This window comes from Haliotis rufescens, unplaced genomic scaffold, assembly GCF_023055435.1.
Source record: "Haliotis rufescens isolate VD_foot unplaced genomic scaffold, xgHalRufe1.0.p SCAF_74, whole genome shotgun sequence".
In the NCBI taxonomy this organism is placed as follows: Eukaryota; Metazoa; Mollusca; class Gastropoda; order Lepetellida; family Haliotidae; genus Haliotis; species Haliotis rufescens.
The window spans coordinates 1,703,111-1,729,242 of record NW_025964366.1 but is presented as its reverse complement, the minus strand read 5'-3'; the positions used below and the strand labels follow the sequence as shown (position 1 = coordinate 1,729,242).

The 26,132-nt window shown below is 41.7% G+C and overlaps 1 protein-coding gene across 1 annotated transcript in view; it reads left to right on the top strand.

Annotated features, from left to right (window-relative positions):
* Positions 1-23,296: 23,296 nt before the first annotated feature.
* Positions 23,297-26,132, top strand: part of LOC124152470 (papilin-like) — a 37,196-nt gene continuing 34,360 nt past the window's right edge. The window contains exons 1-2 of the mRNA XM_048388591.1: positions 23,297-23,365; positions 24,334-24,409. Of these exons, the coding sequence (XP_048244548.1) occupies positions 23,297-23,365; positions 24,334-24,409 (145 nt within the window). The remainder of the gene's footprint in view (positions 23,366-24,333; positions 24,410-26,132) is intronic.

Here is a 26,132-nt window from a genome sequence, read left to right as displayed (position 1 = left end):
CGGCAAGCATGGGTTGCTGAAGACCTATTCTATTCCGGATCTTCCTGTTGATGGGTAGTATTTAATCTATAAATAAATTCTGATATATTTCTTTACTGTTCTTGACTCGAGTCTCTGGTTTTCTCAAATATCCAAATCCATATTTTTAAAGATGAGACTTTATCTTTGACTTTATCAGGGTTTTTTTCCATTATGCCTGATATATCTTTTCATAACTTTTATGGATACTGTGAATCTGAATTTGTTATTACTTCACGCCAATATTTGATACAACGTTTAAACACTAATATATAATATAGATATCTACCACATTCTCCAAGTGCGACATGATTCGGCGTGAGAATTTGATTGCTAGGGATCTTCTACATCAAGTATGTGTTCAGCTTCTATTTCTTTAATTTCATCCATACCCCATTTGTTTTGGAAAATAGTGTATAAGAAGAGGTTTATATCCTAAAGTGATTTCAAGATGGAAAACAGATGGGATGTTACACTATAATAGTTTTGACAGAGATAAATTATTTGCAAAACATGCACCACAATAGATATATGATGACACCCATTCATTTAGATGAGGACCATACTTTATTAAAGACAACTTTCGTCTTTTCTAGGTTTTCAGCCCCACGTTGGGCGCCAATGTAGCTGCCATAAAATTTCCGAGTGCCGTGATTGGATTCGAAGCACAGACCTTCTGATCAGAAGTCGGACGCCTCGTCCACATGACCAAAGAGGTTAACCCCGTCAGCAAGCTGACAAGGTAAGGATGTCATCAGTTGGATGACTCCACGCCCTTCTACACACATAATATTTCTGGAACTCATTGGCTGAGATCATGTTAGACATTACAGATGAGCAAAACAGGGTACTCCGTCTCTACATAGCCTTGATTTCATACCTTGCACAGTCTTTGCTGTCTAGGTATATGTACATATCTACCTGTCTCAAGAAATAACTGATGTGAGCTACAGAGGAACTGTGTAATAGCATACCTGAATTTACTTATTCTTACTGCATTTATATAAGGCTCAACAGAAAATTGATTCTTGAACGATGAATAATGAAACATATTAGTAATACCACACAATTGAGCATGCCAGTCCTGTTGTTGTTTGTTTGTTTGTTGTTTAACGCGGCTCTCAGCAATATTCCAGCTATATGACGGCGATCTGTAAATAATCGAGTCTGGACCAGACAATACAGTGATTGACAACATGAGCATCGATCCACGCAATTGGGATACGATGACATGGATCAACCAAGTCAACGAGCCTGACCACCCGATCCCGTTAGTCGCCTCTTAAGACAAGCATAGTCGCCTTTCACGGCAAGCATGGGTTGCTGAAGACCTATTCTATTCCGGATCTTCCTGTTGATGGGTAGTATTTAATCTATAAATAAATTCTGATATATTTCTTTACTGTTCTTGACTCGAGTCTCTGGTTTTCTCAAATATCCAAATCCATATTTTTAAAGATGAGACTTTATCTTTGACTTTATCAGGGTTTTTTTCCATTATGCCTGATATATCTTTTCATAACTTTTATGGATACTGTGAATCTGAATTTGTTATTACTTCACGCCAATATTTGATACAACGTTTAAACACTAATATATAATATAGATATCTACCACATTCTCCAAGTGCGACATGATTCGGCGTGAGAATTTGATTGCTAGGGATCTTCTACATCAAGTATGTGTTCAGCTTCTATTTCTTTAATTTCATCCATACCCCATTTGTTTTGGAAAATAGTGTATAAGAAGAGGTTTATATCCTAAAGTGATTTCAAGATGGAAAACAGATGGGATGTTACACTATAATAGTTTTGACAGAGATAAATTATTTGCAAAACATGCACCACAATAGATATATGATGACACCCATTCATTTAGATGAGGACCATACTTTATTAAAGACAACTTTCGTCTTTTCTAGGTTTTCAGCCCCACGTTGGGCGCCAATGTAGCTGCCATAAAATTTCCGAGTGCCGTGATTGGATTCGAAGCACAGACCTTTTGATCAGAAGTCGGACGCCTCTTCCACATGACCAAAGAGGTTAACCCCGTCAGCAAGCTGACAAGGTAAGGATGTCATCAGTTGGATGACTCCACGCCCTTCTACACACATAATATTTCTGGAACTCATTGGCTGAGATCATGTTAGACATTACAGATGAGCAAAACAGGGTACTCCGTTTCTACATAGCCTTGATTTCATACCTTGCACAGTCTTTGCTGTCTAGGTATATGTACATATCTACCTGTCTCAAGAAATAACTGATGTGAGCTACAGAGGAACTGTGTAATAGCATACCTGAATTTACTTATTCTTACTGCATTTATATAAGGCTCAACAGAAAATTGATTCTTGAACGATGAATAATGAAACATATTAGTAATACCACACAATTGAGCATGCCAGTCCTGTTGTTGTTTGTTTGTTTGTTGTTTAACGCGGCTCTCAGCAATATTCCAGCTATATGACGGCGATCTGTAAATAATCGAGTCTGGACCAGACAATACAGTGATTGACAACATGAGCATCGATCCACGCAATTGGGATACGATGACATGGATCAACCAAGTCAACGAGCCTGACCACCCGATCCCGTTAGTCGCCTCTTAAGACAAGCATAGTCGCCTTTCACGGCAAGCATGGGTTGCTGAAGACCTATTCTATTCCGGATCTTCCTGTTGATGGGTAGTATTTAATCTATAAATAAATTCTGATATATTTCTTTACTGTTCTTGACTCGAGTCTCTGGTTTTCTCAAATATCCAAATCCATATTTTTAAAGATGAGACTTTATCTTTGACTTTATCAGGGTTTTTTTCCATTATGCCTGATATATCTTTTCATAACTTTTATGGATACTGTGAATCTGAATTTGTTATTACTTCACGCCAATATTTGATACAACGTTTAAACACTAATATATAATATAGATATCTACCACATTCTCCAAGTGCGACATGATTCGGCGTGAGAATTTGATTGCTAGGGATCTTCTACATCAAGTATGTGTTCAGCTTCTATTTCTTTAATTTCATCCATACCCCATTTGTTTTGGAAAATAGTGTATAAGAAGAGGTTTATATCCTAAAGTGATTTCAAGATGGAAAACAGATGGGATGTTACACTATAATAGTTTTGACAGAGATAAATTATTTGCAAAACATGCACCACAATAGATATATGATGACACCCATTCATTTAGATGAGGACCATACTTTATTAAAGACAACTTTCGTCTTTTCTAGGTTTTCAGCCCCACGTTGGGCGCCAATGTAGCTGCCATAAAATTTCCGAGTGCCGTGATTGGATTCGAAGCACAGACCTTCTGATCAGAAGTCGGACGCCTCGTCCACATGACCAAAGAGGTTAACCCCGTCAGCAAGCTGACAAGGTAAGGATGTCATCAGTTGGATGACTCCACGCCCTTCTACACACATAATATTTCTGGAACTCATTGGCTGAGATCATGTTAGACATTACAGATGAGCAAAACAGGGTACTCCGTCTCTACATAGCCTTGATTTCATACCTTGCACAGTCTTTGCTGTCTAGGTATATGTACATATCTACCTGTCTCAAGAAATAACTGATGTGAGCTACAGAGGAACTGTGTAATAGCATACCTGAATTTACTTATTCTTACTGCATTTATATAAGGCTCAACAGAAAATTGATTCTTGAACGATGAATAATGAAACATATTAGTAATACCACACAATTGAGCATGCCAGTCCTGTTGTTGTTTGTTTGTTTGTTGTTTAACGCGGCTCTCAGCAATATTCCAGCTATATGACGGCGATCTGTAAATAATCGAGTCTGGACCAGACAATACAGTGATTGACAACATGAGCATCGATCCACGCAATTGGGATACGATGACATGGATCAACCAAGTCAACGAGCCTGACCACCCGATCCCGTTAGTCGCCTCTTAAGACAAGCATAGTCGCCTTTCACGGCAAGCATGGGTTGCTGAAGACCTATTCTATTCCGGATCTTCCTGTTGATGGGTAGTATTTAATCTATAAATAAATTCTGATATATTTCTTTACTGTTCTTGACTCGAGTCTCTGGTTTTCTCAAATATCCAAATCCATATTTTTAAAGATGAGACTTTATCTTTGACTTTATCAGGGTTTTTTTCCATTATGCCTGATATATCTTTTCATAACTTTTATGGATACTGTGAATCTGAATTTGTTATTACTTCACGCCAATATTTGATACAACGTTTAAACACTAATATATAATATAGATATCTACCACATTCTCCAAGTGCGACATGATTCGGCGTGAGAATTTGATTGCTAGGGATCTTCTACATCAAGTATGTGTTCAGCTTCTATTTCTTTAATTTCATCCATACCCCATTTGTTTTGGAAAATAGTGTATAAGAAGAGGTTTATATCCTAAAGTGATTTCAAGATGGAAAACAGATGGGATGTTACACTATAATAGTTTTGACAGAGATAAATTATTTGCAAAACATGCACCACAATAGATATATGATGACACCCATTCATTTAGATGAGGACCATACTTTATTAAAGACAACTTTCGTCATTTCTAGGTTTTCAGCCCCACGTTGGGCGCCAACGTAGCTGCCATAAAATTTCCGAGTCCTGTGATTGGATTCGAAGCACGGACCTTCTGATCAGAAGTCGGACGCCTCTTCCACATGACCAAAGAGGTTAACCCCGTCAGCAAGCTGAGGTTTACTAAATGTGGCGAGTATTTACATTTCGGCACTGCATGTAATGTGGTGATTGTCTACATTTCGGGCCTGCATGCAATGTGGCGAGTGTCTACATTTCGGCTCTGCATGCAATGTGGTGAGTGTGGACATTTCGGCACTGCATGCAATGTGGTGAGTGTCGACATTTTGTCCCTGCATGCAATGTGGTGAGTGTCTACATTTCGGCACTGCATGCAATGTGGCGAGTGGCGACATTTCGGCTCTGCATGCAATGTGGTGAGTGTCTACATTTCGGCTCAGCATGCAATGTGGTGAGTGTCTATATTTCGGCACTGCATGCAATGTGGCGAGTGGCGACATTTCGGCTCTGCATGCAATGTGGTGAGAGTCTAGATTTCGGCACTGCATGCAATGTGGTGAGTGTCGACATTTCGGCACTGCATGCAATGTTGTGAGTGTCTACATTTCGTCCCTGCATGCAATGTGGTGAGTGTCTACATTTCGGCACTGCATGCAATGTGGCGAGTGTCTACATTTCGGCACTGCATGCAATGTGGTGAGTGTCGACATTTCGTCCCTGCATGCAATGTGGTGAGTGTCTACATTTCGGCACTGCATGCAATGTGGCGAGTGTCTACATTTCGGCACTGCATGCAATGTGGTGAGTGTCTGCATTTCGGCACTGCATGCAATGTGGTGAGTGTCGACATTTCGGCACTGCATGCAATGTGGTGAGTGTCGACATTTTGTCCCTGCATGCAATGTGGAGAGTGTCGATATTTCAGCACTGCATGCAATGTGGCGAGTGGCGACATTTCGGCTCTGCATGCAATGTGGTGAGTGTCTACATTTCGGCTCTGCATGCAATGTGGTGAGTGTCGACATTTTGTCCCTGCATGCAATGTGGTGAGTGTCTACATTTCGGCACTGCATGCAATGTGGCGAGTGGCGACATTTCGGCTCTGCATGCAATGTGGTGAGTGTCATTTTGGCACTGCATGCAATGTGGTGAGTGTCTACATTTCGGCACTGCATGCAATGTTGTGAGTGCCTACATTTCGGCACTGCATGTATACAACAGGATGAAGCCTTCCAAATATAAGATAAGCATTATTTTCTTTCCGGTTGTCAGAAATGATCTAGGGCCTATTTTAGTAGATGACGGACTGACAAGGTTAAATCCATTTATAGAAAACTACTTCTTTATTTTGCTGTAATAGCGCCACGTTTCGGTACAGACCCTTAAATGTCGCTGTTGCCCAACATAAGGACGTTATTATCCACAAAATATGACAACTTTGTAAGAAAAGTATCGCCATAATCAGTCACGTGGAAAACCAACAAAAGGTATAAAGGGGGATCACTTCGATATCCTTGCATCCCGCACTTCTCCCGCAACTGTGTCCGATCTGATCTGTAGTGAAATTGTAAGTACAGTTTTAACATGTTCAACCATTAGTATATCTTCGTAAACCATTAGTAAACCTTAGTAGAGCATTAGCAAATCTTAGTAAAGCATTAGTAAGTATTGCATTTTTGTTACGCTAACCATAAGCACTGACAGTGTTATCAGTTGAACAGGACATGCTTAGCCGAACACGTGCTGCCCTCACTGTTAGTAGGCGATGATTAGAGAGTGAATGAGTGAGTTAGGTTTAACGCGTGTCTTAGTACGCGAGGAAAGTGATGCAGGTCTCAGATGTTTAGCACTTTGGTGAAACCGAAGAGCACGGGTATGGTGCTGACAAACCTAGAAACATAATCGGGGCGAACTGGTATTCGAAACCACAATCATGGGTTTCTGTTGTGCCCAAGGGACTTCGCTCAGTACAGCGAATTGCGAATTATCCATAAGCCAATCTTGTCTGCATTGACAGTTGGCATCCTCCGTGTTCTAGTTGACGGAGCGTCCGGTTGGAGATCGGAAGGTCGGTAGTTCGATCCCTTGAGCGGGTCTTACCCAAGAAAGATGGTACTTGTTAAAAGATGGTAGTTGTAGTTAACCTGCCTGGCCCTCGTCATTCAGGGGAAAAAATGACAGTGGTTAACTCGGAGTCAGTATACTGTGACTGAGTTGTGTAGTCAATCTGAAAATGCAGTATGGTATCTCAGTGGGCTAGAACTATAACACCAGCATTAGTCCGGATTATCACAAGCACACCACACCCTTCCACACACGCACACGTGCATGCACATCGCTTTATAAGTGCAATAAGCTTGAACGCGACACCTCACTGAGGGTGACTTATATCATTATGGATTTCAATTTCTTTAATTAGTCTTCCAATGCAAAGTAACGAAATGTCGCATAGCAAGAAAAAAGAAGTCAATGCAATGATTCCAGATTGTCGATATCTATGAATTTGTCAGGTCCGTGTTTTGGCACTCGTGTCTGAGAGATGCGAGTACGGGGATACTTCAAATAGTGGTGTCTGTGTTTACTGTTATAAGGGGCGGTGAGGTAGTCTTGTGGTTAAAGCGTACGCTCGTCACACCGAAGGCCTGGGTTCGATTCCCCACATGGGTACAATATGTGAAGCCTATTTCTGGTGTCCCCCGAATTGATATTGCTGGAATATTTCTAAAAGCGGCGAAAAACCATACTCACTTACTGCTTTAAACTAGCATGCAGGATGAAGGAATCTAATTATACGTGATTAAATGTAAACGATGTCTTAAGTATAAGTCATTCATGTTGTTTGTCACTTGTTTGTCAATTAAATCATGGCAATGTGAGGTAGTGAGGGTTTGATGGCAAGTCTTAACAAGATTCATCAGCACATGAATGACATTGAAGAGTCTTTCTTACTTCACAGCTATTTGAACAGCAGACATGAAGTTCGCCGTATTTCTCCTTGTCTTGGCATGTGTTTGCGCTGTCGCCCTAAGCGCTCCTCGTAAAAGGAGGTGCAGACGCAAAGGTGAGAACGGCAACGGCAATGGCAACGGTGAGAACGGCGATGGCAATTGCAACGGTGAGAATGGCAATGGCAACGATGACAACGGCAATGGAGAATGTGACGAAGGGAACAATGATGACAAATATGATGACTCGAACGACAACGGTAACGGCAATGGCAACGGTAAAGACAACGGTAACGGCAATGGCAACGGCAACGGTTACGACAACGGTAACGGCAATGGCAACGGTAAAGACAACGGCAATGGCAACGACAATGGCAATGGCAATGACAACGGTTACGGCAACGGTAACGGCAACGGCAACGGTAAAGACAACGGTAACGGCAATGGCAACGGTAACGGCAATGTCAACGGTTACGACAACGGTAACGGCAATGGCAATGGCAATGGCAATGGCAACGGTAACGGTCGCGGCAATGGCAACGGTTTCGACAACGGTAACGGCAATGGCAACGGTAAAGACAACGGTAACGGCAATGGCAACAGTAACGGCAATGGCAACGGTAAAGACAACGGCAATGGCAACGGCAATGGCAACGGCAACGGTTACGACAACGGTAACGGCAATGGCAACGGTAAAGACAACGGCAATGGCAACGGCAATGGTTACGACAACGGTAACGGCAATGGCAACGGTAAAGACAACGGAAACGGCAATGGCAACGGTAACGGCAATGGCAACGGTAAAGACAACGGCAATGGCAACGGCAATGGCAACGGTTACGACAACGGTAACGGCAATGGCAACGGTAAAGACAACGGCAATGGCAACGGCAACGGTTACGACAACGGTAACGGCAATGGCAACGGTAAAGACAACGGTAACGGCAATGGCAACGGTAAAGACAACGGCAATGGCAACGGCAATGACAACGGTAACGGCAATGGCAACGGTTACGACAACGGTAACGGCAATGGCAATGGCAATGACAACGGTAACGGCATTGGCAATGGCAACGGTAACGGCAACGGCAACGGCAACGGTTACGACAACGGTAACGGCAATGGCGACGGCACTGACAACGGTAAAGACAACGGTAACGGCAACGGCAACGGTTACGACAACGGTAACGGCAATGGCAATGGCAATGGCAATGGCAACGGTAACGGCAATGGCAACGGTAACGGTAACGGTAATGGCAATGGCGGCGGGTAACGGCAACGTTAACTGAGGTCGAACAGATGCTCTTCCAGCGCATCTGTCTAAATGTAAGTTATATGAATGTGACATACACTTTGAGTTAACTGTTTTTGTTCGACGAAACTTTTCCATAAACTTGAATTTATATTTCCTACCTTTGAAATGACATGCCGGCAAAGCAGCAATTTATATTTAAATAAGCGTATGAATGGATGCATTGAACACATGCACAATTCACACCACTGGGTATATGGGCAACATTGATTCTTGTCATGTCGGTTCGAAAGGCTAAATTGTACTGGTACATGTGATGGTACAAAGTGGTCAGAGCATGTACCATTATGCAATCAGCATCCATTATCCATTATCTCAACTCCTATACCTGTTGGGGATGTTGCAAACATAACGAACTGACCAGTCCTCAATGAAAATTGAGCCTAAAGAACATTTTTGCAACAATGTATTTTTTGTCAACAGTCTGAAGCATAATTCTATTTTTCAAAAATATTCTGGGTTAATTCTCCACTCCCCCTCCCCCATTAAATGGTTCATTAAATCATGTAATCAGCAAATATGCAGCCCTATCACGGTGGCTTGTGAGTAATCGAGCCTGTATAACCGAGGTCGATAGAATGAAGGCTTAACGGTGTACCATGACGAGAATATCAGTTATATATTGTGGTGAAAAATCCAACCATTATACCACCACACATCCATTGTGATCCTCAGATCCGTACTGATGATGTACAGCCGGATAACGTACTAAACGTATGCTTTTACTTTCAGTTGAAGCAGTTTCCCATCGAGCGTAATCATGAATTAATGTCCTGCAATCTTGAATAAATACTTTTCCCTATCTTTCAATCTTTGTTGACAATTATTCTTGTTGTTTATTATCGAGAGCTCTGACGCTTAATAGATGTTTGACGATAGGTCCGGCCATTAACTGATATTCGGAGAAATTATTATGGCGCTATCTTCATCATTTTGTCAGATAAGGATAGCTGAGATCGGCGTTAAACAACAAACAAACAAAATAAAAAGGACAAGGATAGTTGAAGGTTCGTGGATTCTGAGAGATTTTCTAACATGAGTTAAGGTGGAAGATCACAAACAATTGTTTGTGGAGTAAATTATTTAGATCGGGTCTCTCGACGAAATTGAAAGCTTAAAACCGTAACACTCGCATTGCAATGAGCTGCCACGCGCCACACAGTGTCCTATCAAACACCAAAAGTAAAGTAAATGCCTTGGTTGGACGTCATACTGGTCAGTTATCAGCTTTAGATATTTAGTGGTATTATAACCGCAGGTCTAAATCAATACTATTGACATCATTTCTCCCCCTTTGTGGGGGAACGGTTGGCCAGGTCGTCTAAGGTTTGTCAGTACCATACCAATACTCATGGGTTTCATCAAAGTGGTAATTTAAATCGTCTGAGGCCTGTATCACTTATACCGTGATATAAACGGCATACTGTTCAAAGCGGCGTTAAATCCATTCACTCACTAACGCATTTCAAACACAACCTGAAACATTAAATACACGTCTATCTGAAAAAGTAATCGGGCATGTCCACCTTGGACATTTGAGAATTCTTTCAATTGTTGGGGATTCATGGAAGAATAAGCCACAACAGGGCTTTCCCCCACATTACACGGAAGCTGACAGGGCGTGATGTAACTGCATTAAGCCCAGCTTACTCAATCTCCACTTTTGTAGATTTAAGGTTCCCAGTATCAAATGTTGTCATGCATGATAACTTTTAAAGGACTGGCCAGTTGCTATCAGGTCAATCATTTTATTTCGTAAAGAGGCATACATATTTCATACCGTAAAGCGCATGATAGCAACAGATTATACTCTCATTTAGAAATGGATTTGTACATTCATGTTGTTGTGTAGTAGGATACAAATAAGTAAATTTTATGTCCATTGGACACACCAGAAACCTATGACTGTGGGTTCGAATTCCGGTTCGTCCAGATTATGTTTCTAGGTTTTTCATCACCATAACCGTGCTCGTGGCTTTCACCGAAGTGGTAAACGTCTGAGACCTGCATCACCTCGTGGCTTTCCTCCCACAATAAGCTGATTTGTCGTAGTACAACTGGAAGTCTGTTCAAAGCGGCGTTAAACTATACGCACTCACTCACTCACTTGTCATTTCCGTGTTCTCTGTTATTAACATCGGGGCCAACAATGCCGATCCGATAAATGTGAGCGCTATGACATGGTCGTCACATTTGTTATTGCCATAACCAAAGCTTTCCCTTTTCCATTGTCATTATAATATACTCATCTTTGTGCGTCACAATTGAGCATGCCAGTCCTGTTGTTGTTTGTTTGTTTGTTGTTTAACGCGGCTCTCAGCAATATTCCAGCTATATGACGGCGATCTGTAAATAATCGAGTCTGGACCAGACAATACAGTGATTGACAACATGAGCATCGATCCACGCAATTGGGATACGATGACATGGATCAACCAAGTCAACGAGCCTGACCACCCGATCCCGTTAGTCGCCTCTTAAGACAAGCATAGTCGCCTTTCACGGCAAGCATGGGTTGCTGAAGACCTATTCTATTCCGGATCTTCCTGTTGATGGGTAGTATTTAATCTATAAATAAATTCTGATATATTTCTTTACTGTTCTTGACTTGAGTCTCTGGTTTTCTCAAATATCCAAATCCATATTTTTAAAGATGAGACTTTATCTTTGACTTTATCAGGGTTTTTTTCCATTATGCCTGATATATCTTTTCATAACTTTTATGGATACTGTGAATCTGAATTTGTTATTACTTCACGCCAATATTTGATACAACGTTTAAACACTAATATATAATATAGATATCTACCACATTCTCCAAGTGCGACATGATTCGGCGTGAGAATTTGATTGCTAGGGATCTTCTACATCAAGTATGTGTTCAGCTTCTATTTCTTTAATTTCATCCATACCCCATTTGTTTTGGAAAATAGTGTATAAGAAGAGGTTTATATCCTAAAGTGATTTCAAGATGGAAAACAGATGGGATGTTACACTATAATAGTTTTGACAGAGATAAATTATTTGCAAAACATGCACCACAATAGATATATGATGACACCCATTCATTTAGATGAGGACCATACTTTATTAAAGACAACTTTCGTCTTTTCTAGGTTTTCAGCCCCACGTTGGGCGCCAATGTAGCTGCCATAAAATTTCCGAGTCCTGTGATTGGATTCGAAGCACGGACCTTCTGATCAGAAGTCGGACGCCTCTTCCACATGACCAAAGAGGTTAACCCCGTCAGCAAGCTGAGGTTTACTGAATGTGGCGAGTATTTACATTTCGGCTCTGCATGCAATGTGGTGATTGTCTACATTTTGTCCCTGCATGCAATGTGGTGAGTGTCTACATTTCGGCTCTGCATGCAATGTGGTGAGTGTGGACATTTCGGCTCTGCATGCAATGTGGTGAGTGTCGACATTTTGTCCCTGCATGCAATGTGGTGAGTGTCTACATTTCGGCACTGCATGCAATGTGGCGAGTGGCGACATTTCGGCTCTGCATGCAATGTGGTGAGTGTCTACATTTCGGCTCAGCATGCAATGTGGTGAGTGTCTATATTTCGGCACTGCATGCAATGTGGCGAGTGGCGACATTTCGGCTCTGCATGCAATGTGGTGAGAGTCTAGATTTCGGCACTGCATGCAATGTGGTGAGTGTCGACATTTCGGCACTGCATGCAATGTGGTGAGTGTCTACATTTCGTCCCTGCATGCAATGTGGTGAGTGTCTACATTTCGGCACTGCATGCAATGTGGCGAGTGTCTACATTTCGGCTCTGCATGCAATGTGGTGAGTGTCTACATTTCGTCCCTGCATGCAATGTGGTGAGTGTCTACATTTCGGCACTGCATGCAATGTGGCGAGTGTCTACATTTCGGCACTGCATGCAATGTGGTGAGTGTTTGCATTTCGGCACTGCATGCAATGTGGTGAGTGTCGACATGTCGGCACTGCATGCAATGTGGTGAGTGTCGACATTTTGTCCCTGCATGCAATGTGGAGAGTGTCGATATTTCAGCACTGCATGCAATGTGGCGAGTGGCGACATTTCGGCTCTGCATGCAATGTGGTGAGTGTCTACATTTCGGCTCTGCATGCAATGTGGTGAGTGTCGACATTTTGTCCCTGCATGCAATGTGGTGAGTGTCTAGATTTCGGCACTGCATGCAATGTGGCGAGTGGCGACATTTCGGCTCTGCATGCAATGTGGTGAGAGTCTACATTTCGGCTCTGCATGCAATGTGGTGAGTGTCTACATTTCGGCACTGCATGCAATGTGGCGAGTGGCGACATTTCGGCTCTGCATGCAATGTGGTGAGTGTCATTTCGGCACTGCATGCAATGTGGTGAGTGTCTACATTTCGGCACTGCATGCAATGTTGTGAGTGCCTACATTTCGGCACTGCATGTATACAACAGGATGAAGCCTTCCAAATATAAGATAAGCATTATTTTCTTTCCGGTTGTCAGAAATGATCTAGGGCCTATTTTAGTAGATGACGGACTGACAAGGTTAAATCCATTTATAGAAAACTACTTCTTTATTTTGCTGTAATAGCGCCACGTTTCGGTACAGACCCTTAAATGTCGCTGTTGCACAACATAAGGACGTTATTATCCACAAAATATGACAACTTTGTAAGAAAAGTATCGCCATAATCAGTCACGTGGAAAACCAACAAAAGGTATAAAGGGGGATCACTTCGATATCCTTGCATCCCGCACTTCTCCCGCAACTGTGTCCGATCTGATCTGTAGTGAAATTGTAAGTACAGTTTTAACATGTTCAACCATTAGTATATCTTCGTAAACCATTAGTAAACCTTAGTAGAGCATTAGCAAATCTTAGTAAAGCATTAGTAAGTATTGCATTTTTGTTACGCTAACCATAAGCACTGACAGTGTTATCAGTTGAACAGGACATGCTTAGCCGAACACGTGCTGCCCTCAGTGTTAGTAGGCGATGATTAGAGAGTGAATGAGTGAGTTAGGTTTAACGCGTGTCTTAGTACGCGAGGAAAGTGATGCAGGTCTCAGATGTTTAGCACTTTGGTGAAACCGAAGAGCACGGGTATGGTGCTGACAAACCTAGAAACATAATCGGGGCGAACTGGTATTCGAAACCACAATCATGGGTTTCTGTTGTGCCCAAGGGACTTCGCTCAGTACAGCGAATTGCGAATTATCCATAAGCCAATCTTGTCTGCATTGACAGTTGGCATCCTCCGTGTTCTAGTTGACGGAGCGTCCGGTTGGAGATCGGAAGGTCGGTAGTTCGATCCCTTGAGCGGGTCTTACCCAAGAAAGATGGTACTTGTTAAAAGATGGTAGTTGTAGTTAACCTGCCTGGCCCTCGTCATTCAGGGGAAAAAATGACAGTGGTTAACTCGGAGTCAGTATACTGTGACTGAGTTGTGTAGTCAATCTGAAAATGCAGTATGGTATCTCAGTGGGCTAGAACTATAACACCAGCATTAGTCCGGATTATCACAAGCACACCACACCCTTCCACACACGCACACGTGCATGCACATCGCTTTATAAGTGCAATAAGCTTGAACGCGACACCTCACTGAGGGTGACTTATATCATTATGGATTTCAATTTCTTTAATTAGTCTTCCAATGCAAAGTAACGAAATGTCGCATAGCAAGAAAAAAGAAGTCAATGCAATGATTCCAGATTGTCGATATCTATGAATTTGTCAGGTCCGTGTTTTGGCACTCGTGTCTGAGAGATGCGAGTACGGGGATACTTCAAATAGTGGTGTCTGTGTTTACTGTTATAAGGGGCGGTGAGGTAGTCTTGTGGTTAAAGCGTACGCTCGTCACACCGAAGGCCTGGGTTCGATTCCCCACATGGGTACAATATGTGAAACCTATTTCTGGTGTCCCCCGAATTGATATTGCTGGAATATTTCTAAAAGCGGCGAAAAACCATACTCACTTACTGCTTTAAACTAGCATGCAGGATGAAGGAATCTAATTATACGTGATTAAATGTAAACGATGTCTTAAATATAAGTCATTCATGTTGTTTGTCACTTGTTTGTCAATTAAATCATGGCAATGTGAGGTAGTGAGGGTTTGATGGCAAGTCTTAACAAGATTCATCAGCACATGAATGACATTGAAGAGTCTTTCTTACTTCACAGCTATTTGAACAGCAGACATGAAGTTCGCCGTATTTCTCCTTGTCTTGGCATGTGTTTGCGCTGTCGCCCTAAGCGCTCCTCGTAAAAGGAGGTGCAGACGCAAAGGTGAGAACGGCAACGGCAATGGCAACGGTGAGAACGGCGATGGCAATTGCAACGGTGAGAATGGCAATGGCAACGATGACAACGGCAATGGAGAATGTGACGAAGGGAACAATGATGACAAATATGATGACTCGAACGACAACGGTAACGGCAATGGCAACGGTAAAGACAACGGTAACGGCAATGGCAACGGCAACGGTTACGACAACGGTAACGGCAATGGCAACGGTAAAGACAACGGCAATGGCAACGACAATGGCAATGGCAATGACAACGGTTACGGCAACGGTAACGGCAACGGCAACGGTAAAGACAACGGTAACGGCAATGGCAACGGTAACGGCAATGTCAACGGTTACGACAACGGTAACGGCAATGGCAATGGCAATGGCAATGGCAACGGTAACGGTCACGGCAATGGCAACGGTTTCGACAACGGTAACGGCAATGGCAACGGTAAAGACAACGGTAACGGCAATGGCAACGGTAACGGCAATGGCAACGGTAAAGACAACGGCAATGGCAACGGCAATGGCAACGGCAACGGTTACGACAACGGTAACGGCAATGGCAACGGTAAAGACAACGGCAATGGCAACGGCAATGGCAACGGCAACGGTTACGACAACGGTAACGGCAATGGCAACGGTAAAGACAACGGTAACGGCAATGGCAACGGTAAAGACAACGGCAATGGCAACGGCAATGGCAACGGTAACGGCAACGGTTACGACAACGGTAACGGCAATGGCAATGGTTACGACAACGGTAACGGCAATGGCAATGGCAATGACAACGGTAACGGCATTGGCAATGGCAACGGTAACGGCAACGGCAACGGCAACGGTTACGACAACGGTAACGGCAATGGCAACGGCACTGACAACGGTAAAGACAACGGTAACGGCAATGGCAACGGTAACGGCAATGGCAACGGTTACGACAACGGTAACGGCAATGGCAATGGCAATGGCAACGGTAACGGCAATGGCAACGGTAACGGTAACGGTAATGGCAATGGCGGCGGGTAACGGCAACGTTAACTGAGGTCGAACAGATGCTCTTCCAGCGCATCTGTCTAAATGTAAGTTATATGAATGTGACATACACTTTGAGTTAACTGTTTTTGTTCGACGAAACTTTTCCATAAACTTGAATTTATATTTCCTACCTTTGAAATGACATGCCGGCAAAGCAGCAATTTATATTTAAATAAGCGTATGAATGGATGCATTGAACACATGCACAATTCACACCACTGGGTATATGGGCAACATTGATTCTTGTCATGTCGGTTCGAAAGGCTAAATTGTACTGGTACATGTGATGGTACAAAGTGGTCAGAGCATGTACCATTATGCAATCAGCATCCATTATCCATTATCTCAACTCCTATACCTGTTGGGGATGTTGCAAACATAACGAACTGACCAGTCCTCAATGAAAATTGAGCCTAAAGAACATTTTTGCAACAATGTATTTTTTGTCAACAGTCTGAAGCATAATTCTATTTTTCAAAAATATTCTGGGTTAATTCTCCACTCCCCCTCCCCCATTAAATGGTTCATTAAATCATGTAATCAGCAAATATGCAGCCCTATCACGGTGGCTTGTGAGTAATCGAGCCTGTATAACCGGGGTCGATAGAATGAAGGCTTAACGGTGTACCATGACGAGAATATCAGTTATATATTGTGGTGAAAAATCCAACCATTATACCACCACACATCCATTGTGATCCTCAGATCCGTACTGATGATGTACAGCCGGATAACGTACTAAACATATGCTTTTACTTTCAGTTGAAGCAGTTTCCCATCGAGCGTAATCATGAATTAATGTCCTGCAATCTTGAATAAATACTTTTCCCTATCTTTCAATCTTTGTTGACAATTATTCTTGTTGTTTATTATCGAGAGCTCTGACGCTTAATAGATGTTTGACGATAGGTCCGGCCATTAACTGATATTCGGAGAAATTATTATGGCGCTATCTTCATCATTTTGTCGGATAAGGATAGCTGAGATCGGCGTTAAACAACAAACAAACAAAATAAAAAGGACAAGGATAGTTGAAGGTTCGTGGATTCTGAGAGATTTTCTAACATGAGTTAAGGTGGAAGATCACAAACAATTGTTTGTGGAGTAAATTATTTAGATCGGGTCTCTCGACGAAATTGAAAGCTTAAAACCGTAACACTCGCATTGCAATGAGCTGCCACGCGCCACACAGTGTCCTATCAAACACCAAAAGTAAAGTAAATGCCTTGGTTGGACGTCATACTGGTCAGTTATCAGCTTTAGATATTTAGTGGTATTATAACCGCAGGTCTAAATCAATACTATTGACATCATTTCTCCCCCTTTGTGGGGGAACGGTTGGCCAGGTCGTCTAAGGTTTGTCAGTACCATACCAATACTCATGGGTTTCATCAAAGTGGTAATTTAAATCGTCTGAGGCCTGTATCACTTATACCGTGATATAAACGGCATACTGTTCAAAGCGGCGTTAAATCCATTCACTCACTAACGCATTTCAAACACAACCTGAAACATTAAATACACGTCTATCTGAAAAAGTAATCGGGCATGTCCACCTTGGACATTTGAGAATTCTTTCAATTGTTGGGGATTCATGGAAGAATAAGCCACAACAGGGCTTTCCCCCACATTACACGGAAGCTGACAGGGCGTGATGTAACTGCATTAAGCCCAGCTTACTCAATCTCCACTTTTGTAGATTTAAGGTTCCCAGTATCAAATGTTGTCATGCATGATAACTTTTAAAGGACTGGCCAGTTGCTATCAGGTCAATCATTTTATTTCGTAAAGAGGCATACATATTTCATACCGTAAAGCGCATGATAGCAACAGATTATACTCTCATTTAGAAATGGATTTGTACATTCATGTTGTTGTGTAGTAGGATACAAATAAGTAAATTTTATGTCCATTGGACACACCAGAAACCTATGACTGTGGGTTCGAATTCCGGTTCGTCCAGATTATGTTTCTAGGTTTTTCATCACCATAACCGTGCTCGTGGCTTTCACCGAAGTGGTAAACGTCTGAGACCTGCATCACCTCGTGGCTTTCCTCCCACAATAAGCTGATTTGTCGTAGTACAACTGGAAGTCTGTTCAAAGCGGCGTTAAACTATACGCACTCACTCACTCACTTGTCATTTCCGTGTTCTCTGTTATTAACATCGGGGCCAACAATGCCGATCCGATAAATGTGAGCGCTATGACATGGTCGTCACATTTGTTATTGCCATAACCAAAGCTTTCCCTTTTCCATTGTCATTATAATATACTCATCTTTGTGCGTTGCCAGGATTCCAGGAACAAAAAGACCTTCTTTGATTGTTCTAAGAGTTAGGGTTAATCTTTTGCGACAAGAATTTGTTGGTACATTTGCTAGACCCTACAATCCATCTCTCCTGGTACGGAGTTTTATGGAGCTTTATATAGAGATCCAGGGCAAAAGTTGATAGTGATATTGTTTTGTTACATCAATCTTTACACTTATAAGCGCAACTGGATTAGTGAAGTGACGGTAGGAGCGGGTCTGTTGAAGCGCCTTAAAAGGGCAGTTTATGATCATGTTTATCACAACCCTTTCTTAATCATATTTGTTTGTTTGTTGTTTAACGCCGCACTCAGCAATATTCCAGCTATATGACGGCGGTCTGTAAAATAATCGGGGCTGGACCAAACAATCAAGTGATTGACATCATGAGCATCGATCTACGCAATTGGGATCGATGACATATATCAACCAAGTCAGCGAGCCTGACCACCCGATCCCGTTAGTCGCCTTTTACGACAAGCATTGCCGCCTAAAGAGATCGCAGTGCCGTGTACGAATAAATCATTAACATGTGCTTATGAATCTATCAAATAGTGATTATACGTGAAGTTGAACGTATGCTGCCCCACCGGGAACACCCGTCACTAACACACGCAAAGGCATGTCAAGTGTTCACCTAAAACACACACGGTAATGGTGCACGCCAAAATATAGAATTGCACCAAACATCACAATAGCCACTCATGCATCATATTTGGAAATTTCCTCCACATGTTGGTCGTAAAACGTGTTGAAGGCCGTACTGAGGCATTGAATGTTGTAACCCTGATCAAACAACTTTTGAACAAGAACCGAATGACGCTGTATTCATACAAAGATCATGCTTGATTGCATGTCAAAAGTTGTGAAATGAAGACACCAAAGGCAGGTGCTGCTGAAATAGTACTCGACATACAGGAAAACATACGTATCATCCCTCGAGGGCCATAAGGCCAGTAGAGCCCCTTGGCTCAACCCTTTACAGCGAATTGCGTCGTCTTTGACTGCATGGTCACTCGTGCCCTCTCATTATAAGTACCGTGGTTTATGTTAATTATTATATTTATCATTATGTTACTTATTAACTGTCATATACTAAAACCATACACATGTTGTGTGTTAGTTAAACATTATAAAGACCGCCTCCGTGGTCTCGTGGAGCGTCAGCCCGGAGAGCGGAAGGTCAGGGATTCGATCCCCGACCGCGTGATACCGAAATACGTTAAACGTAGGTACTTGTTGTTACCCTGCCTTTCGCTCTGCATTGAGAGGCTAAAATAAGGACAGCTCGACTCCGAGTCCGAGTATGCTGTGTATTCATGTTCGGCGAAACCGCATTATCAGTGGTTCATATTGGGAAAGGGAGGTCACTCTAATTTCAAACGGGAGCTATCTCCGTTGTTTTCGTATTTGCGAGAAATGGCGTCACCCACGCTGCACGTTGTTGGTCCAGCTATTAAATGCCCAGCTTATCCCTAAGGTAAAACGTAAGGTAATTAAATGTTTGAATGCATTATATATTTATGTGTCCATCAGTACATCTTCTAAGATTGGTTTAGTAGTGATAACCATTTTCTAAAATGTGGGCCCACATTTTTCCCGTCATCTATGGTGATCGAAACAAGTGGGCCCACATTTGTATTTCGCCTAGCTTCGTTAGGTTGTTTCGTTAGTTCTGATAATCAATCCCTAAATGTGGGCAGACGTTCTTCCGCCATATTGATTGCAACAGGAGGGACCACATTTATTAATCGCGAAATTCTACTTAAATATTGATAATCATTTTCTCAAATGTGGGCCCACATTGTTCCCGTCATATATGGTGATTGAAACAAGTGGGCCCACATTTGTATATCGCCTAGTGGGTAGACGTTCTTCCGTCATAGTGATTGCAAAAGGAGGGACCACATTAAAAAATCGCTAGCTTCATTAGCTTTGCTTACTTATAACCATTTTCTAAAATGTGGGCCCACATTGTTCCCGTCTTACAGTGATCGAAACAGGTGGGCCCACATTTTTAAATCGCTGGGTTTCATAAGGTTGACGAAGTCATTTAGGCTATTGGGCTCACGTTTGTCATTATGTGACATTTCATATTATTCATATTTTGTAATATTGATGGGAAATATCTGTATAAATCATTTCGTGTGACATTAATTCCATAAAAGGCACAAAAGTCTTTGAAATTTGAATAACTGCGTCATAGCTGACTACACTAGTTTTACAAAAATAGCTACCAAGCAAGAAACTTAAATCTACTTCAAATTAAAATTACATAGGCAATACCACTCATTCTACTTTTTCCAATATAACACTTCAATCTAATCATAAGTGTTGGTGGCGATATAAGCCTGAACATATGTCTACACTTGAATTGATCTCGGACATGATACAAGCCTCAGACGTTTCCGAGAACTTGTTCCATAAAAGGAATAACTCATGAATATTAATGACCCCACGACCTAGTTTGGCGATGTTCGTAGAAGTGAGTTCTGCTGTATTGCCATCTTATTTGTACATTTTAATCCAATTATAAGTCATAATACTTATTTTAAATAGACAAATTATGAGTTCGTTATGCGGGTTTGTTTACGTAGTATATATTCTCAACAACAAGTGCGTTTAGTTTCGAATGTGGGCCCACCTCGAACTTTCGATTAGGCAAAGGGAGTTAGCTCCCTTCTCGAACCACCGATAATGCGGTTTCGCCTCATGTTCAACTACGGCATGGTATCACAGTGTGCTAGGAATATAAACTCGGCATTACTCCGAAATAGTACAAGCACACACACACACACACGCACGCACGCACGCACGCACGCACGCACGCACGCACGCACGCACGCACGCACGCACGCACGCACGCACACACACACACACACACTAACACTAACACACTTACACTAACACACTGACACACACACACACACACACACACACACACACACACACACACACACACACACACACACACACACACACACACACACACACACACACAGGCATGCATGACGCCATGAAATTGCAACGATATTAGACGCGACGTGTAACCACATTTCTCCGCACCTAGCTTTTAATGTTAAATGTATGTGCCACTGTTCTTACAAAACAATAACACATCATATACAAGATTAATGGTATTGTTATGTCGCATATATTCTCCAACATTATAAAACACGGATCTCTTGTTTATGGCGTGATTCACAAACACAAAAAGATAATATTTATGTATCACGATACAAGTGTTTCTGCATCCATAAAATTATGTATACTGCACAATACATGACATTCAAACCACTTGATGATCAACCAGCAAACCACCACATGCTCCTGGCAATGGTAATAGTAATTCACATGCATAAAATATGCATATTGAGCGTGACGCATCATGGGTAATTATACCGCGGTTTGTTGATCCTGTCTTTTGTGACGTCCCAAAGCAGGTTCTGCATGGAGTTAAAGAGATAAAATATGACATATTGTGTATGATAAATGAGAACTAGGTCAGGCATGACATTACATGTGTGTCTATATAATAAGAGAGTGGACGGTCATCAGGAAACGTCACCACACAAGAATATAACATTCGTTAACACCACTGGTCTGATGTAAGTATAACAATTGTCATTCTTTGTGCATTTATTACTTCTCAAGTCAATGTCGCACGAGTTATGATTATTACATACAAGGAACAAACATTTTTTTATAAGGAAGAGAATTAATTGATGCCAACCTCTTTATTATGAGGAACAAAACGTTTGGGAGTATATACTTACTCCTTCATCGGGTGAATAAATGCTATGAAGCAGAGAACTGTAAAGTGTTGGATACCACTTATCAATTACTAATCACCTGTTAGCGTCAATCAACTATTGCCGTCCCTTGTTAAGTTTCCACCTTCGTTATCTTATTACTTTTGTTGTTCTTACAGGTACATACATATGTACCAAAAGCCGTTGAAAGATGGCACTTGTTATTACCCTGCCTGGCGCTCGGCATTAAGGGGCTAAAACAAGGACTGACCAGCTCGGAGTCAGTATACTGTGTCTGAGTGGGGTATTTATGTTAAACTGCGGCATGGTATCTCAGTAGGCTAGCACTATAAAATCGGCATTTATTCCGGACTATAGTACAAGCAGCCACACACACGCGTGCATGCACCTCACAATAAGTGCAATAATTTTGAACGCGACATTGAACCCCCATTTCACCGCACCTCAACACAACTGGCCCATAACGATCCAACACATTTTAAGACTATTTAATCTACTAATGTTTAATTGTTTTCAGATTCACTATGACATCACACGGTACAGTACCGTTTACCATTTTTACGTGTGTCAGCCTTGCTCTGGTGCCTGGCGACGATGCATCAATGACGACAATGCCATCTTCTATGGACACGCCCATCCCAATTCCGATCATGGACTGGCAAGGTAGATAACAGTAAATGTAGACTTTGATAGGCATTTAGAAGTTGGGAGAACATGAATATATGACACATTTTTATTGATAGCAACTTCCTTTTTTCTTTTTACGACGTTTCAGAGCTACTTCTTGCTCCTTCATCGGCGAAGTAGCTCCTACAAACGTTGTTTCGCCTATACAATTAAAATTATGTAATCTGTCTGGTAATATTGTTTAAAGGCCTGTACTACGAATGAAATCGACTTATTTGCTTTTTATATTGTGCCAAGAGGTACTAATTGTTTTCGAACATTCGATTTGATCATTTGTAGTGACGTGTTCTTTCCGTATATAAGTAATGACTTCAGAACCATTGGCTTTTGGCAGATCCCCGCCCATTTCGTGGTTTGGCCGTGTATTCCGACCCTTCCGATGCCTGATGGGGTGTCGGTTTGGCAACGCCCCGTCTGACTGTACGTGTCCACGTCGACCAGAATATATCTGTGCTGTGAGTAGAATGGTAGCTTCTCTCTTTTGCAAATTGAAATGTAATTTTAGAATCAAGGTGACACACTTACTCTTAATGCCGTTCTATTTACTGCATTTTTAATCAATTGCAAGGTGGAACACAAATACTGACGTTGTCCTCTGGGTTTGTTTTGTTCGAATGAAGTGTTGTACTGAATGAGGTCGATCTAATGTTATGATTGTTAATTGTTATTGTTATTTGTGGTATTAGCGGGAACCCCTGCCGTTCATACCACACGTAACACTAATGCCAAGTCTTTTTTGGTTCCATAAGCGGAAAGTCGGTGGTTCGATTCCCAGTTGCGTCATACAACACGACGCTAAGTGCAATAATTTTAATATGACAACCCATCTGCAGGAGGTCACGCCAGGTGAACGTTCTAATCAGCCAGCTGACTTGGCAAATTTTGAATTCTCGTTTCAAGCAAAGCATCCAGAACAACTTATCGGTATTCTGTATTTCGAAAACTTAAACAGAAGTTCCGAATGGAAACTAATAAAAGAGGCTTTACTTTGTGGGCACTACTTCAATGGCATCTAATCAGAAGGAAGTACTATAGAGCGGACATATTTGTTCTTCTGTGGGTTGGCTTTTGTTTCGACTGAAATGTCTGAAATTTCAGAATCCAGGTCAACGAACGAAATTGTTTTGGAATTATTAAAAGCATCAAAACCCTTTTCATAACCATGCCAAATCTCTGCTGCTCTGCGATTCCGACTACAGTATACTGATGTGTTTATGAATCAATATACCATGTGTTCGCTACATAAAGGGAGCACCCGTCACAAACGCATGCATATGCAAGTCAATTATTCACCACCTCACCTAACGTGACTCCTATTGAGGGTTTATTATATTTTGACGGGGACAGTTATCAATTAGAACCACAGAGTCCGTTCAGGCAATGGTTTCCTATCGTTTAATGTGTAACCCATAATGTGTTTCAGCAATTAAAATGTACAGATGACAAGGTGTGTAAGGTGTTGTTTGGCCGATTCCCCCGCTGTGTTAGAGATCAGGCAGGTAAGTCGCACAGCGTCTCCAAATGATCGTAGCTTAACGATAGTATTATTCATCACATACGTTTACAAATCTGCACTGTTACTGTCGTCTTATTAAAATCTTAATGCAACACAGGGTCCTGTCATGCAATAGAGACGTTAAAAACCATTGAAATGAAATATATATATTGCCAATGCAAGAGGATATCCACTCTAGATTATCCTCCGAAACATATTCCATTTGGCGTAATGGGCAAAATAGCTGTGAAAATTATATGATTGGACCACTGGAAATCAGTGATGACATCAGGTGTTGGCGAAGAGGGTGAGCATCTCCTGCCCTAACACTTTGAACACCGCAAAAAACCTGATCATATGCCTGGACACCACGCCTATATTTCTGAAAAGAATATTTTTTCTCTACCTAGGATTCCAGAGCTTGGACCGGTTTTATCCGGATTGATAGATTGATAAGAATATTATTGAATTTTCAAACTTCATTTATCTGATCTCACAACTGTACGAAGCACAATTTCCTAACCATAAGGCATAACGTACCGTTGTTGTGTTACATATATTTTGCAGGATTTGTAGGGTTTGTTACATGCTGGTATTGTCATTGTTTGTCTTTGCTTGTCATTCCATTACCTTTGACGATTCGAGTTAGAATTGGTCTTCAGTAACTCATGCGACTAACGGTTTTGGATGGGCAGGCTCGTTGACTTGGTTGATGCATGTCATCGCATCCCAACTGCGTAGACCCATGCTCATGATGACAATTACTTGATTGTCTGGTTGCGATTATTTTCAGACCGCCGTTATAAAGCTGTAATATTGCTGAGTGCGGCGTTAAACAACAAACAAACATTTCAATCACTTTGGTTGAGTTCTCTGCATGAAAGAAATGTTTGAAATTCTTCTGCTGTTTTGCACTGTGCAATTGTAGGGATATTGCCGAAAGCGGCGTTCAATCATGCTCATTCAGTCACTCTTCACAAATTAAAGGTATTGCAATAACAAGTGTTTGAATGACCACGTGTTTGGTTTCATTGTATACTTTAGTGTGGAAGAGTTTTCTAAATTTGAGAAAAATGATATTTGTATTGCACTGAACATAACACTTGATATTTCACTGCATTAAACATAACACTTTGCCGTAGCTGTTGTCGTACAAGAGTTACCTCCCCGCTAAGTGTCTCCCGATATTGTAACTGTCTGGCCCGTACATAACTTGTTAGTTCCACATCGACAATGCAAAATATAAAGAGATGGTCATTTATGGAGTTAATATCGCTTCTTGCTCTTTGTTATCTCTTGAAAATGTTTTCTTATTAACTGTACATTTCTCACTCGTCAATGGAGACTCGTTTCGCAAAGCGCCATTTTTGTAACTCGACCAGCGTGTATTCCTTCGCTTCCAACAACTTTCTCGTAGGTTTCAAGAACATTTTTAGTTGAAGTTGATTTTGTATTTTATCCCATCCAAATGTACGATAAATAATGCAAACTCGGAATTACTTTTGAAGTCACAATTACAAGGGGTGGTGAAACGCCGCTTCGTGTTAGATAGGGTGAATTTACATGTTTCAAGGTCTTACATTTGCAATGACAAAAACAATCCGGTAGACAACTACACAATAAGTATATAAGACATAGGTTATTCCATTGTCTCGTCAAATATTATGTTTCTCTCATCTTGTAACCGGGGAAAGGAGAGTATCTACTTTCCCACATCACTCGATGAG